At 47.2% G+C, this 19,347-nt stretch overlaps 1 protein-coding gene across 5 annotated transcripts in view; it reads right to left on the bottom strand.

Annotated features, from left to right (window-relative positions):
• The window catches only part of vps13a (vacuolar protein sorting 13 homolog A), a 366,579-nt gene that overhangs the window by 201,706 nt on the left and 145,526 nt on the right, over positions 1-19,347 (bottom strand). For all 5 annotated transcript variants that reach the window (XM_067983108.1, XM_067983109.1, XM_067983112.1 and 2 more), the window contains exon 27: positions 6,118-6,197. In XM_067983108.1, the coding sequence (XP_067839209.1) occupies positions 6,118-6,197 (80 nt within the window). The remainder of the gene's footprint in view (positions 1-6,117; positions 6,198-19,347) is intronic.

The following is a 19,347-nucleotide window of genomic DNA, read 5'->3' as shown; positions in this document are numbered from 1 at the left end:
AACTTGGAAATATATTGCCATTCCTTCGTCGTTGCTGGGTCAAAATCTTGGAACTCCCTACCTAACAGCACTGTGGGAGAATCTTCACCTCATGGACTGCAGCGGTTCAAGAAGGCAGCTCACCACCACCTTCTCAAGGGCAATTAAGGATGGGCATTAAATGCAGGCCTTGCTAGCGACGCCCACATCCCATGAACGAATAAAAAAATACTTTGTAAGAGAATACTTGTGGAGGGCTACAACTGTTTCACTGATTATTTTTGTTGATGACAATTGTTGAACATGGGCATGCTGCTGTGCTTACCATAGATGCTCCGAAATGAGGAGTAGCAGCAGTAGCTAAGGCAGCAAAGACCTAAAGGCTGCAAGAAGAGGGCGAAGGATGCAAGGGCACAGGAGGCTTACAGTATGCAGGTCTTCAGGAACCAATAATCATACCTCACAGAAGAGCAGAGTTTAAGGTGGCTGCATTTCAAAGGGAGATAGTCACATACCTGTGCCACCTGTTGCAGTGAGAATTGGAGCCTAACACCAGGGCATACTGTGGCAGTGAAGGACACTATGGGTCTAAATTTATGTTCCTCTGGATTCTTCCGTACTGCTTCTGGGAACATCAGCAACATTAGTTTGCTGTGCACATGGTGATCCGGCAGGTCACTGATGCACTCATTGCGAGGCGACAACAGTTCATGACCTTCCCCATGGATGTTTAACAAGCAGGAAGAGCACTGGGATTTGCCTGCATTGCTGGATTCCTGCAGGTGCATGTTATCTCAGATGCACACATGTAGCTCTGCATGCTCCCCATCAGGAAGCAGCTGTTTCTGAACATTTGTTTCCATTTGCTCAATGTGCAACTTACTTGTGACCACAGGCAGCGAGTCATGTGGGTTTGTGTGCGGTTTCTTGTGTCAGTCCTCAGCACCCACTGTGTTTCAACCACACCATCAGGTGGCAGAATGGCTTCTGGGGAACAAGGGATATCCTCTCACCACCTGGCTCATAACTCCTCTCAGGAACCCAGGCACAGATGCCAAGTTCAGATATAACGAGAACCATGCATCAACAAGGGCTCTCATTGAACAAACTGTTGGCGTCCTAAAGCAATGGCTCTGTTATCTGGACAGATCTGGAGGGGTCCTCAGTACAGACCAGAAAGAGTTTCAAGGTTCATCATCATTTGCTACATGCTCCACAATATAGATATTCAAAGGAGAGTTGCCTTGGAGATTCCTGAGGAGGAAGAAATGGAGCAAGATAAAGTGGGGGACAAGGAGCCAGATGCAGGAAGCAGAAGAGCACTGTCCAGCAGTGCAGCAAGTTGCCAGGGCTGCAAGGCAGCAAATTCTCCTCATCATTCCCTACCTTGCCCTCAGTACCAACAGTCCCTCCTTCCAGTTGACCCAGACCTGACACCCACCATATTAATGCTCTCAAACTGTACAACTGTTGTGTTCCTCTTACATCAATAAAGTTACGAAGACCATAGGTGTCCCAAAACAAAATACTCCTTCACTACTGCAACAGACTCCATTGTTGATTTGACAAATGCTTACAGGACTGATGCTTATCTACAAATCACCTTTGTGCAACCCCTTAGTGCCTGTCTTGTGTGCTTGCTTACCTATTCTAGTCTAAGGATTTTGGGCCTTGGGTCAGACCCCATTTTACTCTTTTGAACTGCTGGATGACTCAACATAAAGGGTTAACTCGTCCCTTTAAGGATTTGGACATTCACTTGGACAGTACATTTGAAAGCACGGGTTAACTTGTCCTTTGACATTACATTTGGACAGTGATGTGCACGGAAGATCTACTGGACGACTCAAAGTAAAGGGTTAACTCGTCCCTTTAAGGATAGTACACGTGAAAGCAAGGGTTAACTCGCCCCTTTACATCGCCTTTGGACATTTGGACAGTATAAATTCACAACTGCAAAGACAGCAAAGTGCAGTCAGTTTAATCTGGACATCAGGACATCAGTTTAAAACTGCAAACACAGCAGAGTACAGAAACAACAACAAGCTGCAGTCTAAATTAACTGATAAGCATGAAAGACAGAAGCTTTCATCGCTTTCCACAAGCTTCAAGAGGCTTTGAGAGAGTTTGAACCGGTCTCCGGTTCTCACCGTAAATGCAAAGGATGAACAACTAATAAGACGACAGCTGCAGAGAAGCATCGGGATGGTTCTTCCAACATCGGCTCTCAGGGCATCTTTGAAGCTCAACAACAACCTGGTTCTCGAAACAAAGGAGTTCATAAACACACCTGGATTTACATGGAGAAGATAATACAGTGGATTTACACGGTTCTTGAGTGGTCCATCTATCATTAATGCAACGATGGGCAAGTGGCCAAAATGAGCCTTCTCTTAACTTGGAGCACACCCTATCAACTAAAAACCATATAAAAAGATAGGACATCGTAGAAGCTTCAATAGTCAACAGTTGCAGGAGCAACAGTTGAACAATTACTGCAGTATGAGTTCCTCCAACAATGAGTGCTTCTGAACTTTGACAAAACAACAAACCTTAATGAGAAGACACAGAAACTTGTTACTTTACTTCTGAACTTCAACAAAGCTGCAAACCTTGATGAGAAGACAAAGAACCTTGACACATCCCTCAACGACGCACCTGTTACCGCAGCAATCGACACCCTACTTCTAGATGACTGCTTTGATGTTTTATAGAGGTTGTATGTGCTACTTTCTTTTGCTTTATGCCTGCTTGTAGGAATCGGGTAGAGTAATCCACGTATTGATTGAGTTGCTTCATACTTATGTAATACTTTTTAAAATCATTAAATAATCACTTTGATTAACGAAACTACCACGTAAGGGTGTCTTTCTTTGTCTGAACTACTATCCACATCCGCGAATCTCTGGGAGTGACCCAAATTAGCCTACAAATCCTCCCACAAGGTGGTTCCCCAGTGTCTACAGCTGCAAAGATGGAAGGCTGCTGAACTTCCACTGAGGACACTTGAGATGGCCGCGGTGGGCAACCTCAAGGAGCTCTGGCAGTTGAGGAACCAACTGCAGGGACTCAGCTTCGGCTAGGGCAGTCTGGTACAACTGGCTGTCTGGCACCAATACAAGTGTTGGTTGCGAGGGTGGGGGGCGGGGGGGGGGGGGGGGGGGAGGAAAGAGAGAGGTGGTGTGCTGTCATTCTGAGAGAGGACAGCAGGTGCCTCTTCCATGGAGCCAATGCCACTCTCAGGGGGCGGAGCCTCAGCACTCCTCCTGCTCTGCACAAGAACAGAACGCAGACATGCAGGGAGGCTCTCGAAGTCTGTATCCACGCGCTCCTTCAGGCTTCGTAAGCCAGAGGAGATTTTGGACCCCAGAACCAAGATGGAAACTGTCTAAACTTCTATCAAAGCAGTCAGAGCTGTCACCAGAGGCTCCATAGCTGTGCCTTGGAGATTCCTGAGGAGGAAGAAATGGAGCAGGAAGATAAAGTGGGGGACAAGCAGCCAGATGGAGGAAGCAGAAGAGCACTGCCCAGCAGTGTAGCAAGTTGCCAGAGCAAATTATTGAGGAAATTCTAGTGCAGTTCTCAGAGTTGACCATCCACTCCACGTTTGACTAGGTGGTCTCGGTGCCATGCACGAAGACAGCGTACAAGTTGGAGCTGGACTCTTCCATGCTCTCTGACATAGTGCACTTAGAAGGTCCATGTGGATTGCCATCAGTCTTCTTGTGTGGTGGATCTTCGATGCCTCCATCTGTGCAGCAGTACTAGGTTGCGAGCTCTCCATCCTGGGTCATCCTACCCCCTTTCTCCTGCACGCTCATATGGGGTGAACTGTTGAGTGCAGAACTCTCTAGCCTACCCTTTGAACTATGCACAGTAACCAGTCTCTGAGCTGGTGCGTGCAATTGTAAGGTCACCTGAAGCTTCGCATTCTGCAGTGCTGCCCTCTTCACCTTCTTCCTCATCTCCAAGGGGTGTGTGCATCTGCTGGATCTGAACTGTAATAGTCACATGTGTAAGCAGAGACAGATGAGGGGCTTCTGAAATCAGCTCTAATCTGACATACATCATGTGTAAGGGTGAGATTTAAGTGAGGAGGAGAAGATGGTTGAAAATCCTGCAGTGCTTGCCCTCCAGCCTCGCCAGATGCCATGCTCCTGATATGCCCTGTACCCACGATGTCCAGGACATGCTCTTCAAATGGGGACAGCACACAGATGAAGCATGTCCCCCCTCCTGTGGCTGCCTGCTCCCTGTTATTATGGGTCACCTTGCCCTGAAAGAAAAAGTGTATCTATGTTAGATTAGTGTGAAGTTTAGAGGATCTGCTTGTCAAGGTACAATAGTGTTACCGGTGTGAGGAGGTGAAGGAAGTAATAGTGAGGAGAGTAGCGGAGTGCTGCAGTAGGAACTGAAGGAGGTGCAGCGAAGTGTGTTGCAGTGATTGTAGGAGAGTGCTTTAATCAAGGGAGGGAAGGGCAGTGAGTGCTGGAGCAACAGGTAACGTAAGGCTAATCATAGAGTAATGATAGATATGATTTACCTTAGCTATCCTTGTGAGGTCATTGAACTTCTTCCTACATTGCAACAGATCAGAAGGCAGAAGGTTGCTCCCATCAATATCCATTGTAGTAGCTGCAGGCCCCCACCTCCAACACCACTTGGCTGGACTGCAAAAACTATTTATTGGAAAATTGGAAGACTGTTTGCAAGAGGCTGTGGAAAGCTCTACTTAGTGTTCTGTGTTGCAGATCAGCTAAGAACTAGCAGCAGTTGATGTTACTCACTTAAATGCTACAACATGCATTGGTCAGTCAGGAACTGCAGCATGGGGCCAGAAGGAATAGTAATACAGAGGCCTAGACTAAGAATCCAGAGAATATGAGTTTAAATCCAAATCTGGCAGTTTGAGAATCTGAATTTAGTTTTAAGAAGTCTGGAAATAAAAATCCACACTAACATGATTGATCTTAATTGTCCTTTGAAGTGGGTTGGCAAGCCAAGTAGTTGTATCAAACCAGAGCAACTAGGAATGGGCAATAAATATCAGCCTTGCCAGCGATGCCCACATCACAAGAATAAATGAATGAAAGAAAAAGAGGAAGCGGCTATGCAGGTTGAGAGACTATGGGTGCGGGAAGAGAATAGGTGCCTAACAATGTAGCATGTGGGTATGGAGTACAGTACCTGGGTAGCGAGGGATGATTTATAAACCAAAATGAAGTGCCATTATTAATGGAGTGATATTTTTAAATTTAAATAGATGAGTTGATAAATGTGCTTTGTCAGTGAGAGTGAGTGAGTGAATTAGCTTGTAGTCCAGCAGTTTTGCCTGCATGTACTGCTGGCTGAGGCAGGCCGTCCAACACTAAGCAGAAGTGAACCTGGCCAAATGTCAAATAGATTCGCAAGGCACAGAAGTGCACAGGACCCAGCCGTCGCAGCCTGTGTCTCTGGTACTTTTGTGGGAAAAAGTACTACTAAGAAAATCACAACATAGGCTACATTCACCTGGCCAAGTTTCTATAGATTATGATTGTTGCCTCTTCACCACCACCTGTGAAGGCAAAAAAAAACCTGAAAAATATCCTGGAAATTAGGTGGTGTGAGATCACCAGGAGAACTGAGGAGCAAGCAGAGGTTATTCGTATATTTTCTCACGCAGTCTCAAAAGGCAGCCAGCCAAGAGGAGGACTTCCTTGCATGCATTGGTGATATCAGGCCTCAACTGATAGAACAGGTTTTGTGAGGGAAAATTGTTGAAGAAATTTTAAATGGAATGAGTAAATTTAATTTGTTGAAGGTTTATATTTGGCGATGTTACCATTTTTACTTTTATGGGTATACAGTGCAATGGGTGATTGCAGCTACATGTTGAAGATTATTTTTCTGCTGCAATGTGGTTGGGGAAAAAATTGAAATTGGGGTGAACGGTTGTGCATGACTGGGAAATAAATTAGAAAATAAACTGAAAAGCAGGAAGGCACAAAGCAAACCAACAAGGCAAACCAACAAGGAAGAAGAAAACTGACAAACTTGACAGTTATGATGTAAACAATGGTCATGATAGGCAGAATAAAAATAAACTAAACAAATATTCTATGGTTCAAAAGCTACTGAATAAATGTTATTTCATACCTTAATATATTCTATGGTAAGGAGATCATCTTCATAATTGTCCAGTGTGGTGACAATATAAATGGGTTTATTGTCTGCATCTAAAAAGACATTTTATAATCAGATTATAATGGATCATTTATATATACTTTCTGTAAATCAATTACATTTCCCTAGCAATTACAATCAGATGCAACAGTTTTTCAAAGTATCTCCTCAGGTCTTAAGTATTATCAGTATTTTTGAACCTACTGGGTCCGATGTTAGCAGGGCTGCGGGTTCTCGGCGGGGGGGTGGGGGGGGGGGCTATCGGGCGCGTGAGTAACGCGCCCGGTGAAATTAGTCAGTTTCCCGCGCGATTGTAGGATCCAATCCACTAATTGGATTCACTTACCTGCTCCTCCGGGTTCCCCGCTGCTGATCTGCGCGTCGGGCGGGCTGCGCATGCGCAGTAAGATCTGTCAGCTGGAGGCGCTCTATTTAAAGGGGCAGTCCTGCACTGACATGCTGTAACAAATAGCAAAAATTACAGCATGGAGCAGCCAGGGGGAGGGCTGCTCCCAGTTTAATGATGCCTCACTCCAGGTATCAATACATGGGGTGAGGAGGAGGGGGAGGACAGAGATCTTCCTCCCGGTGGGCGGGAGGAAGCGGCCTGCCTCTGCCACCAGGAAGGCCTGGCTCGAGGTGGCAGAGGAGGTCACCAGCGCAACCAATATATCGCCCACCTGCATACAGTGCAGGAGGCGCTCCAACGACCTCAGTAGGTCAGCCAAAGTGAGTACACGTAGCCTTTCCCCTACACTCCGTCTGCCACATCACTGCCCCCACCCCGCATCTCCTTCAGCACTGCCAATACAACTCTGTCACATCACCCCTCATACCCACTCAAACCTCATCCTCATCTTACCTGCACCTACTCACCTTGCCAGTACTCATCCCGCCACTACCATTCAACCCAATCCTCATACAATCTCATGGCTCTCTCTCATACTCACCCTCTCGTGCATCTCTTTCACGGCCAGCCTCACTCAACCTGCCACTACCTGTGCTGCAGCCACAGGGCATGCATCACATATGTGCAGTAGGCAGCGTAAGGCAAACGTGTCGTGAGCATGAAGGGGATGCACAAGGGTGTTTGAGGGTTTGTCATGGGTGTTACTTATATTGAATTTCTGACCAACTCACATTACATATTATATTGGCACCACTACTGCCATGTCTTCGCGAATCTTGTCTGGTTTGTGCAATAATGCCCGCTCCTGAGGATCACTATGAGGACCCACAACTGATGCCACCCATTGTGTCACTGCAGAGTGGGTGTAGATGTATATGCAGGGCTCTTTTGCGCAGATGACTGAGAGACATCGGCGATGTCCCCGGTTGCACCCTGGAAGGATGTGGAGGAGAAGTTGTTGAGGGCAGTGGTGACTTTGACAGTGACAGGTAAGAAGATGGTGCTCTGGCCAGCCAGGAGCAGCTCAGCATGAAAGAGGCTGCAGATGTTCACGACTACATGTCGAGTGACACTGAGCCATCCTTTGCACTGCTGCTCAGAGAGGTCCAGGAAGCTGAGCCTCGATCTGTGGACCCTGTGGCGAGAGTAGTGCCCTCTGCGACGCATCTCTCTCTGCGGTAGCCCTCCCTCCTGCTGTACAGGTGGATGTGTCACAGCACTCTGTTGGGGAGCTCCACGTGTCAGAGGTGGACGGCGTGGATGGCGAGGCTGGTGATGCTGTTCGCCCTCCGAGGAGGTAATGACTGCAGCTACGGCGGCCCCCATCCGCAAGATGTACATCTGAGGGGGTCCGCAAGGTAGGTACATGTCTCCGGACCCCGGGGTAAGTGTGCAGGTTGGTGACTTTGACTGTCAGGAGGAGGGTGGTGGAGGCCAAACTTTGTCCCAAGTGACAGAGTGGCCTCCTGCAATGGGTGAGGGTCTCCTCCCCCCCCCCACCACGCCCCCCCTGTCAAATGGACCTTTGCAGCTGCCACAGGCTGACAACTGCAACACGTCCATTTGACCGGGGAGTGTTTCCCCCAGTGTGGGAAACAGTCCCAGTTTGCTCTAAAATCCCACATAATCCTTTAATCAGGTCAGTTAATGACCTGAAATACCTAAATAAATACCTTCAAGTGGAACCCCGCTGGCTTTAATTGCCTGCGGGATTCCCACCAGCGGGGGCTGCGCGCGCACGCCGGCGCGTCAGCGGGGAACCCGGAAGTGCGTGGGTTCGGGGCGGGCTCCGGTACTGCGCCGGGATTCTCCGATTTTCGGAGCCCCCTGCCAGGAACGCACCCGATAGCGGGTGCTAAAATAGAGCCCACTATGTCTGCCCCATTACAAATATTGTTTTCTATCTCAACATTGTATGCCTCCAGCCTTACCTCTCCCCCTAAACAACTGAAACCCTAGTACATGCCTTCATCTCCTTGAGGCTCAACTATTCCAATACTCTCTTAGCTTGCATTCCTTATTCAAGCCTCCATAACCTTCAACTCAATCAAAATGCTGCAGCCCATATTCTCACCCACATTGAAACTTGGAACTCCTGTCGCCCTCATCTTCACCAAGCTCTACTGGGTCCCTATGCCCCAGCAATTAGAATCAAAATTCTAGTACCCACTTTCACATGTTCCATGACCTTGCTCCACCCTACCATGGTGATCTCCTCATGCCTTAGATTGCAACACACATCCTGCATTTCTTTAACACTGAACTTCTCCTAGTCTCCCATCCAATAGCAGCTGCTTGTTCAACCACTACACTCCTGCCCTTTGAACTCTCAGCCAAGTTCCTCCGCCTTGCCACCTTCTTTCCTATTTTCAAAACCCTTCTCCGATAATACTTTTGGTTCCTTTTCATGACCATAGGATATCCCAAAGCACTTCACTTTTGAAGTGCAGTCGCAGTTGTAATGTAGGGAAACGCAGTAGTCAAGTTGACAGTGTCTTTTGCCAAGGGCAGATTTTTGAATCGGTCTTGTGGAATCAGGGAATTAATCAGGAGTTATTTCTGAAATATCCTTTTCTGTCAGGATGGAACAAAATGCTAGTGTTTGACAGAGAGTGAGATGTATGAATGCATAGGTTAGGAAACGGCTTATGGAAATTAATTGGAAATTTCAAAAATTACTGCTTGTACTTCAGTCTTTTACATTGCCTTTGAGATGAAATGCTTCAGCCCAGTCACATTTTTAAATATATAATAGATATACAGACATGCACATATGCACAATATTTAATTAGTGCACACTTTACTGTTATTTTTACTGGGTTTTTTTCAAATTGTGAAAGGTCTAACAAAGGCAACTGGTTTACAGTTTTCATGAAAATTTAACTGCATTGTAAAATATCAATCCCATAAAAGTAATAAAAATCTCAGACTCTCATCCACTAAAAACACATGACTTATTTAATGATCATAAACCAGTGGCCCAGGCTATAGTTCAAGTTAGACAAAATAAACTGTAAAATGTTGGTGGAAGTGACAGAAAAGCATCATCGGACGCATATTCTTTTTCTTCTTATGCTCACTCACCACAGCCAAGGTTTACAAAAAAGGTAATGACAATTAATGGTTGATTGATTGGGTCTGACAGACCGACGGATCCATTTTGAAAAGATGCACTAAGATGATGCATACTATAGATCAAAATGTGGCAAAGAGAACAACTGTCGAACCAGGTAATATCATCTGACAAATTCCATGATATGGAAATGATTTGAATAATCATAAACAACATCAGCATAGCTGATCAGATTTTATGTTTTTTTTTTATTTGTTCTTGGGATGTGCATGATACTAGTGGGGTCACATTTATTGCCTAATGCTAGTTGTCCTAAAAAGGTGGTAGTGGGTCTTCTCCTTAAACCCCTGCAGTCCTTGTGGTGATGGTGCTCCCATGATGGCGTTAGATAGGGAATTCCAGAATATCGTCCTAGCAATGAAGAAATGCATCCAACTCAGAATGGTGAGTGACTTGAAAGTGATGGTGCATAATAGCTAACTTTACAAATAAGTTCATCTTTTTTCAGAATTATGTAATGTTTATATTTATTATTGTTACACTATAAATTTAATTTTTAAATACTGGGGCATGGAGGGAAAGAACAAGACCAATCATAATTGCTTAATTTTGTCATTTGGGGCTAGAAGAGAATTCAGCAATTTGATAGTACCACAAAATCAACCTTTCTGGTTTGTAAATGATAGCACTAAAAAAAAAGCAATTTGATGGATTTTGAAGTGACTTTCAATCTTGAGCTGCAAGAGACCAATGGAGTGCAAAAGGCAGCAAAATGTAGAGTTTACCTCAGTAGCAGTTCAGCCTAGAGGTGCAGTTGGACCAAAGTTAAAAGTGGAGGAATCTTCACACCTTTAACACACAGTAGTTCATTGGAATAAATTGCACAAGGAGTCACTGAGCAAAAGCTGAGAGCGTGTGATTGCTTTTGAAAGCCATTACTGAATTGTTTTCTCCCGCTCACTCGCCAATAAATAAAGGTTCCTTTTTTTTTTAAAATCTTTGATGAAAGACAAAGGGGAAAATTTAAGACAAAGCATTACCAAATTCAGAAATCAGCACTAAAGGGACAATTGATCTAAAGCTACAGGGCAAGGACTGGTTAAGTGAGAGATTTTTTTCTTCTATAATTAATACGTGTGAAGTGAGTACATAGAGTTAGATTCATGCAAGAGGTTGGTGCTAGAGAGAGCTAATGCTATCCCAATTTTTAAGTTAGATGCAGAGGGAACACTTGTGTGGAGTGCAATATGTGCATCATGGGTCTTTAGTAAGCCCGCAGGCAGTATATTTGTACTAAAAAACAAGTCCCTGGAATAGAGTACCTCTGTTGCTGAAGAGCATCTGGCCACAATCCACAGTATCAAAGAGAATGAGATATTTCTGGATCGTACTCTACAGAAAGTGGATGCCCAAGACAAAGTGCTAGATGCTTCAAAGTACAGGGATAGTTTAGAAAGAGAAAAGTGGATGACAATCTGTAAGGGCAGCAGAAGGAGACAGGACTCACAGGTGCAAGAAAGCCCTCAGTTACTGGAACTATCCAATAGACACATAGGCCCCGATATTAACGCAGAGATGGGACCGGAGCGGGGCGATAGGAGGCAACGACCGCGCAGCACCGCGGGTCGGGTAGGAAAGGAATGGCTGATTTTCACAGGGCTGCAACGCTATAATTTTACTTCCAGGTTTCGCGTCTCCACTGCACGTGAGCGGATCTGATGCAGACCCGCATGACGCAATTTCCCCTCTACTAGTTAAAAGCCCAGTTCAGAGATGAAACAGAGGAGGAGGTTTGTAGGATTGAATGGCAAAGAAGCAGGAAGTTGAACCATGAGTGGAAGAGGAGGAAAGGCTGCCCCACGCTTTTCAGATATGTCTCTTGATATGCTGCTGGGGATGGTAAGGAGCAGGAGAGAGGTGCTGTTCCCAGTTAATGGGAAGAAAAAGCCTGCTGCTATCGCCTGTCTGGAGGTGGCAGTGGAGGTCAGCTGCAGGAGTGTGACCCAGAGGTCATGGATTCAGTGCCACAAGCAGTTCAATGACCTGACTAAGTCAGGAAAGGTGATGTTATCCAAATTTTTAAGTTAGGTGCAGATCCTGCACTGCACCTCTTACTTTGTCTTGTCAGTCCTACTCCATTGATACCACTCCTTACTCCCACATCACTCTCATCATGACCAACCAGACCAACTCAATGCACCTCCTCACACCTCTGACATGTTCAATGCCTGTTTCCTCCCTCCTGAAGATGATCAAAATCCTCATCTCATCTCGTACGACCTCAGTCACCTCCAATGACTCATCACACGTCCTGAAACGGCACTGTTACCACAATCCTCAATGGCATGTCACTCACACTCCTTATGCATGTGCCTGATACTCACCATCACCGTTTGCACTGCATCCATTGGATGTACACATTCCTCAGAGCCACTCAAAGGTATGCCACCCATGCAGGTGAAGAGAGCACAGAATGCCAAGGAGAAGGCAAGGGCCAGTGGAGGGCCGCAAGACATTGTTGAAATATCCCCCGCGGAGAAGGAGGCACTAGAGATAAGTGGCATATGAAGTCCCCTCAGCATTGGCGATGTCGAGGCTGGAGGTCCAGCGGAGAAGGGTGACAACATTAATCTTTCATACCTATATCTCCCTCAAAGCAACTTCATCTTCAGTAGACCTCAGAACATTGACAACTTTGATGAAATGTTTCATGTGCAGATCACCATTCTCAAAGTGCCATCACCTAATATTATCCTTTTCTTCTCTCCTCCAGGGCCAGGATAAAGATCAAGAGCCCTGATGGGAGAGGACGAAGAATCCTCAGAGATGCTAATATCTGCTGAGGATGGACCGTGACATGATACATGTGCTGCAGGCACCAGCGCAGATACCAGCACCTCGGTTGGGCCTCGTAGACAAGTAGATGGGACTGCACTTCGTGACTCTCACAGCACAAGTGAGCAAGAGCAGTGAATGGCGGAAGGGACAGCTGATAAGATTACACACCGGAAGGCACCATCTGATCCAAGCTCTGCTGATCAGGACAGAGATGCAGAATCCCTGGGGCCAGCATTGAAAAGGAGAATGCTGGAGGCACAGCAGCAACTGTGAGAGATATTGGCAGACCTGCCAAGCATACTGTCTACAATTGGCAAAGAGGATGTAGGCGTCCAACTCGAGCATATGTGGGTTGATGTCACAGGGCTTTTCAACTCTCAGTTCACCATGCAGCGTGTGGCGAGCTCTATGAAAATTGTAGCAGGCCGCTCACAAGTCAATGGTCATTGCTATTGTGTCCTGTATGCAGGTTCAGATGGCGGCTCTGCTCTGGGCGCGAGTGTCTCTAGTCTCTCTACAATCTTGTCAAGACCAGTAGATCAGGGCTTCCAAGGAGTCACTGAGCTCTTCTGCTCTGCTCTCCCACAGACAGGTAGGACTGATGTCCCGCTGCCCCAGGAGAGGGAGGATGGTGGAATGGGTGAGGCATGTCCAGACGTTTCTCAGAACATATGCACGTCTCATCCATTACCACCCACAATACGTGACATAGTGCCTCGACTCCAACTGGCCTACCCTGCCCCTGTCTAAGACAGGAGGAGCAGTCAGTGGCAGGGCCCTCACGGACTCCAAAATCCAGACGTCATCGGTCATGAACAACTCATGACACTGAGAAAGGTGAACAGCAGCCTTCCACCATCTCTGCTGAAGCCACAGGGGCAGCACATCGTAGAAGTGGTAGGCATAGAAAGAGAAAGAATATATAGATCACAGAGGGTTAAAACATGGGTGTCACATTTTTTCATCACATTAATCATTTGTTACTCACACCATTCCCGTGTGTCCCATTATTGAATGCAGACTTCACAGACAAGTTTTCATTTAAGGGGGCTGCAGGAAGGGGAGAGATGTTTCGAATCTCACAAGTTGGAGGATGTAGGACCAGTGCATTGAGGGTTACAATGACTGTTTGAGCAAATGGGTATGGTTGGTAGGGCAACAATAGTGCAGTTGACATTGGTCTAACTGAACCTATGTGCTATTAAAGCATCCCTTGCATTACGGGCAGCAACATGTTCCGCTGGCTGTGCATCCAGGACCCTATCTTTTCCATTATCGAAGTTCTCCTCATCCGATGAGTCATGAGCGCCTTCTTCATCCTGCACCATCAGATCTCTTTGCTGCACTACGTTATGTAGGATGCAGCATGCAACAATGATCTGTGACACCCTGGCTGGCGAATACTGTAGAGAACCTCCAGACCTGTCAAAGCATCTGAACTTTAACTTCAGCATTCCAATGGCTTGTTTGATAACACATTGCATGCTGACGTGGCCAGCATTGTACCTCTCTTGCGGTTGAGTGGAGCGGTTCCTCAGATGTCATGAGCCACGTTTGAAGAGGGTATCCCTTGTCCCCAAGCAGCCATCCAGTCAGGTTGATCGCAGGTACAAATGTTGTGAGGATATTTGACTGCCGCAGTATGAAGGCATCATGGAGCTCCCAGGGAATTGTGCACAGACCCGCCTGAACCTCATTTTATGGTTATAGACGAGCTGAGCATTGATGGAGTGCAAGCCCTTACAGTTCACAAATGCTCCTGAATGGTCGGAAGGTGCTCTGATTGTCACGTGCATGCAATCTATGGCACCCTGCACCTATGGGAAACCTGCCAGAGATGCGAACCCTAATGCTAACTCTGTCTAACTGTCTTCATCATACGGAAACATTATATATCTGTTGACCGTGAAAAATAATCCATCCGTCACCTGCCTGATACATCTGTGAGCTGCTGACTGCGGCAACCTCGATATGTCTCCTGTCACAGCTTGGAAGGAGCCAGAAGCAAAGAAATTCAGGGCGGTGGTTACTTTAACTGCCATTGGCATAGCACGTCCGCCAGGTCCAGCTGACAGAAGGTCTTTCTCTAGGAGGCTGCAGAGGTCAGTGACCACATACCATGTCATCCGGAGCCTCCCAAAGCACTGCTCCTCTGAAAAGTCAAGGAAATTGAGTCTCTGCCTGTACACCCTATTGGATGGGTATGGCCTTTTGTGAGCACACGCCTTATGTTGCTGTCTTCTCTGCTGCCCACCTGCAGCTCCCTCCTCAGCTCATTCTTGTTGTTCTTCCTTTTCATAAATCCAGAACACTGCAGCAATGGCAGCACCCATAATGGATTTCTCCCTGGCTAACTCTAGAGTCACAAAATCACTATCTGAAGTTAAGTAGTGTAATAAAGCAAGGAACTGAGGAAGCACCTGAGAATGCAGAAGCTTTCACATGGGAACTGTAAGACTATAGTTTATATAGTCACATATCCCAACAAATCCCAGGCTTTTCCAAGAGGGCATTTGTGGAGACGGCGCTGCACATCTCTAGGTTGACATACCCAGGTATTGTAGCATAGTGGTTATGTTACTGGACTAGTAATCCAGAGGCCTGGACCAATAATCCGGAGTCATAAGTTCAAATCCCACGGCAGCTGGGGAATTTAAATTCAATTAAATAAAATCTTGAATAAAAAAATAGTATCAGTAATGGTGTGCGGTGGTCACTCCTACCAATACTGTCATGGACAGATGCATCTGCAACAGGGAGATTGGTGAGGACAAGTACGTTTTTCCCTCGTGTTGGTTCGCTCACCACCTGCCGCAGGCCCAGTCTGGCAACTATGTCCTTCAGTAGTGGTGCTACCGAGCCACTCTTGGTGATGGACATTGAAGTCCCTCACTCAGGGTACATTCTGTGCCCTTGCTACTCTCAATGCTTCCTCCAAGTGGTGCTCAACATGAAGTTTGGAGCTAGATAAGGGATGTGAATACTAAGAACAATTGAAATTACTTGGGTCACTGCTGAAACAGTTAGCACCATAGAACTGATATCAGCAGAACATAGCAGCCGAATAATATAAAAATAAGGCATGTGGGACCCCAATTTTAGAGCTCTTGGGACAGTCAGAGATCCACAACCCCACGGAAGCCAAGCTTGATCTCTTTGAAGTCCACAGGAAGAACCAGGTTGTACAAGTGCTTGTTGTTTGATATAACTGTATTAGAACGTTGTTCTTGGGTCTGTAATAAAGCTTGCTGTTACAAACATGCGCGTGTCCAAAACAAATGGAATATTATAGAAAAAGATTAACAGTCCTCGGTAGCATCAGGAACTCACTCAGAATAGCACCCAACTAAACATCCTGCCAATCCTGCCTCCGTTCCCCGGCAACCTGGCTGACCCAAGGGAATCCCGTGCTCCAGTACTTAAATTCAATTCCGGGTCCTTATTGCATTATAGGATCTCGATTTAAATATGTTTGAGCCTCTCACCTCTCCATAGCGGAACATTTGTTTGATCCGCTGACTGCCACCTTGAAAATTGCGGCGGCCACATCGGGTTGGGGATTTTTAAAAATATTTTAACCACCCTCCCTAACCTCGGGTGGGGGGGGGGGGGGGGGGAGGGTGGTGGGGTTACTATCGAGGCCATAGTGTTGGACAAGTATGGGGTGGACAGTGACACTGGTGGTTCTGGGCAATAGTGTGGCACCATGAAGCACGGGGCTACCCAGGTAGGTGAGAGGGAAGTAGACTATAAGAACAAGAGGCTAACTCTGGACAAACTGACAAAGGCCGTCCATTCCTTCGAGAAGAGTAAGACTCCCGGAAGCGACGGTTTACCGGTGGAGTTGTACTCGGCTCTGTGGGACTGGAATAGGCCCAGACCTGCTGGAAGTGTACGGGAGTATGCTCCTGGCAGGCAGCATGTCAGACTCCATGAGGAATGGCATCATCACCCTCATCTACAAACAGAAGGGGGAGAGGGAAGAAATCAAAAATTGGCGACCCATCTCACTACTTAACGTGGACTACAAAATTCTGTCCAAGGTCATCGCTAATCGGGTCAAGTCAGCCCTGGAGGTGGTGATCCACCCCGATCAGACCTGCGGCGTACCCGGCAGGAAGATCTCTGATAGCCTGGCGCTACTCAGGGATACGATTGCCTACGTACAGGACAGGGGGGTGAACACCTGCCTGATCAGCCTGGACCAGGAGAAGGCCTTTGACAGAATATCCCACACGTATATGATGGACATGCTCTCCAAAATGGGGTTTGGGGAGGGAATCCGCAATTGGATCCAACTGCTCTGCACAAACATCAGTAGCGCAGTTTCAATCAACGGGTGGGAATCAGAAAGCTTTCCGATCAAATCTGGAGTCAGGCAGGGATGTCCTCTCTCCTCCGTCTTGTTCGTGTGTTGCATCAAACCCTTTGCCGAGTCCATCAGGAGGGATGCGGGCATAAGAGGGGTGATGATCCCAGGCAGCGGAGGCACTCAGGTCAAGGCCTCCCTGTACATGGATGACGTCGCCGTCTTTTGCTCGGATCAGCTGTCGGTCCACAGATTGATGAGCATCTGCGACCAGCTCGAACTGGCCTCGGGGGCCAGGGTAAATCGTAGCAAGAGCGAGGCCATGTTCTTTGGGAACTGGACCGACCGATCCTTTGTCCCCTTCACCATCAGGTCGGATTACCTGAAGGTGCTGGGGATCTGGTTCGGGGGGGGCCGAGGCGTGCACCAAAAACTGGGAGGAGCGTATTTCCAAGGTTAAGCAGAAACTGGGACTGTGGGATCAACGATCCCTCTCGATCGTGGGCAAGAACCTGGTCATCAGGTGCGAGGTGCTTTCGGTGTTGCTGTACGTGGCGCAGGTCTGGCCCATACCTCGCTCCTGCGCCGCGACAGTCACCCGAGCCATCTTCCGCTTTGTCTGGAGATCAAAAATGGACCGTGTCCGCAGGGTCACGATGTACAAATCTCCAGAGAAAGGGGGGAAAGGCGTGCCCAACGTGGCCCTCATCCTGATGGCCACCTTTGTGTGCGGCTGCATCAAGCTGTGCATAGACCCTCGGTACACAAACACAAAGTGTCACTACGTGTTGATGTTCTACCTGTCCCCGGTGTTGAGAAGGATGGGCCTGACCACGCTGCCACGGAACGCTCCGTCCAGTTGGACCGTTCCGCCCCACCTGTCCTTCGTGGAAAAGTTTGTGCAGAAAAACACCTTTGACCGCAAGGCGATCAGCAAGTGGTCCACACGTAACGTCCTCGAGACCCTGAGGCAAAAGGAGATGGTGGATCCTGTCGGTTGGTTCCCCGAGCAGACTGTCAATGTCATTTGGCAGAACGCCTCATCGCCAGAGCTTTCAAACAAGCACCAAGACCTAGCTTGGCTGGTGGTGAGAAGGGCCCTTCCCGTCAGGTCCTTCATGTACTCCCGGACTCTGAGCGCCACCGTGCGCTGTCCCAGAGGAGGCTGCGGTGGAGACGAGACCGTCACCCATCTCCTTCTGGAATGTGCCTTTGCAAAGATGGTCTGGAGAGAGATGCAGTGGTATCTGTCCCGAGCAGTTCCGTAACACAGGATTCTGTGCTCTACGGGCTGTTCCCGGGGACGCACACTGAGACGGACATCAGCTGCTGCTGGAAGACCATCAACTCGGTGAAAGACGCCCTTTGGTCTGCCTGAAACTTGCTGGTCTTCCAGTACAAGGAACTGTCCTCGACCGAGTGTTGCAGACTGGCACATTCCAAGGTCCAGGACTACGTGCTGAGGGACGCACTGAGGATGGGTGCAGCCGCCGCAAAGGCTCTGTGGGGAAAGGCAACCGTTTAGAGCCTTCCCGCCATTGTATACCGAGGGGCTGCAATCAGGGAAAAATCCCCTCTGGCAGAATGTAAAATTTTAATTGATGTAATGTAACTGTAATGATTCTGTAATGAACCTGTAAAGAATCTGTAACGTACCTGTTATCGAAAATGTGTATTGAGTGTATTGCAATGTGGCACCCTAGAGTGTCATGAACTGTAATTATGTCCAATGTGTTCATTGAACTGTACTTGATGTAACCTGCAAATTGTATATTCTGTATTGTGTACGTTTGGAATGTGATATGACAACGGTATTGTATGTATTGCTGCAAATTTTATGAATAAAGAATATTTTTTGAAAAAATATAAGAACAAGAAAGTAGTAGAAATAGGAGATTTCTACAGTTGGGGTACAGCCAGCCTTTTTTGCAGTTGTGACCAAAAGTCTCAAGTGACATGTTGCCTCCCTGGTGAAGGCAAAGGACATCACAGAACAGGTGCAAAATTTCTGGGAAGGGACAGCAGACAAATGTCATGCTCAATGGATAAACCCCGCAACTATAGGCCAGTCAGTTTAACCTCAGTGGTGGGGAAACTTTTAGAAACTGTTAATTCTGTCCCGGATTATTGTCACTTGAACGAGGGTGGATTGATTAGGAAAAGCCAGCATGGATTTGTTAAAGGCAAATCGTGTTTAACTAACCTGATAGAGTTTTTTGATGAAGTAACAGAGAGGGTAGATGAGGGCAATGCAGCTGATGTGGTGTATATGGACTTTCAAAAGGCATTTGATAAAGTGCCGCACGGTAGGCTTATCATCAAGATTGCGGCCCATGGAATAAAGGGGGCAGTAGCAACATGGATACAGAACTGGCTAAGGGACAGGAAACCGAGAGTAGTGGTGAACGGTTGTTCTTTGGACTGGAGGGAGGTGTACCCCAGGGGTCAGTGCTGGGACCACTGCTTTTCTTGATATACATTAAATGACTTGGACTTGGACGTACAGGGCATAATTTCAAAATTTGCAGATGACACAAAACTTAGAAGGGTAATAAACAGCGAGGAGGATAGTGA

This window comes from Heptranchias perlo, chromosome 4, assembly GCF_035084215.1.
Source record: "Heptranchias perlo isolate sHepPer1 chromosome 4, sHepPer1.hap1, whole genome shotgun sequence".
NCBI lineage: Eukaryota > Metazoa > Chordata > Chondrichthyes > Hexanchiformes > Hexanchidae > Heptranchias > Heptranchias perlo.
This window is presented reverse-complemented; position numbering and strand designations above follow the sequence as displayed.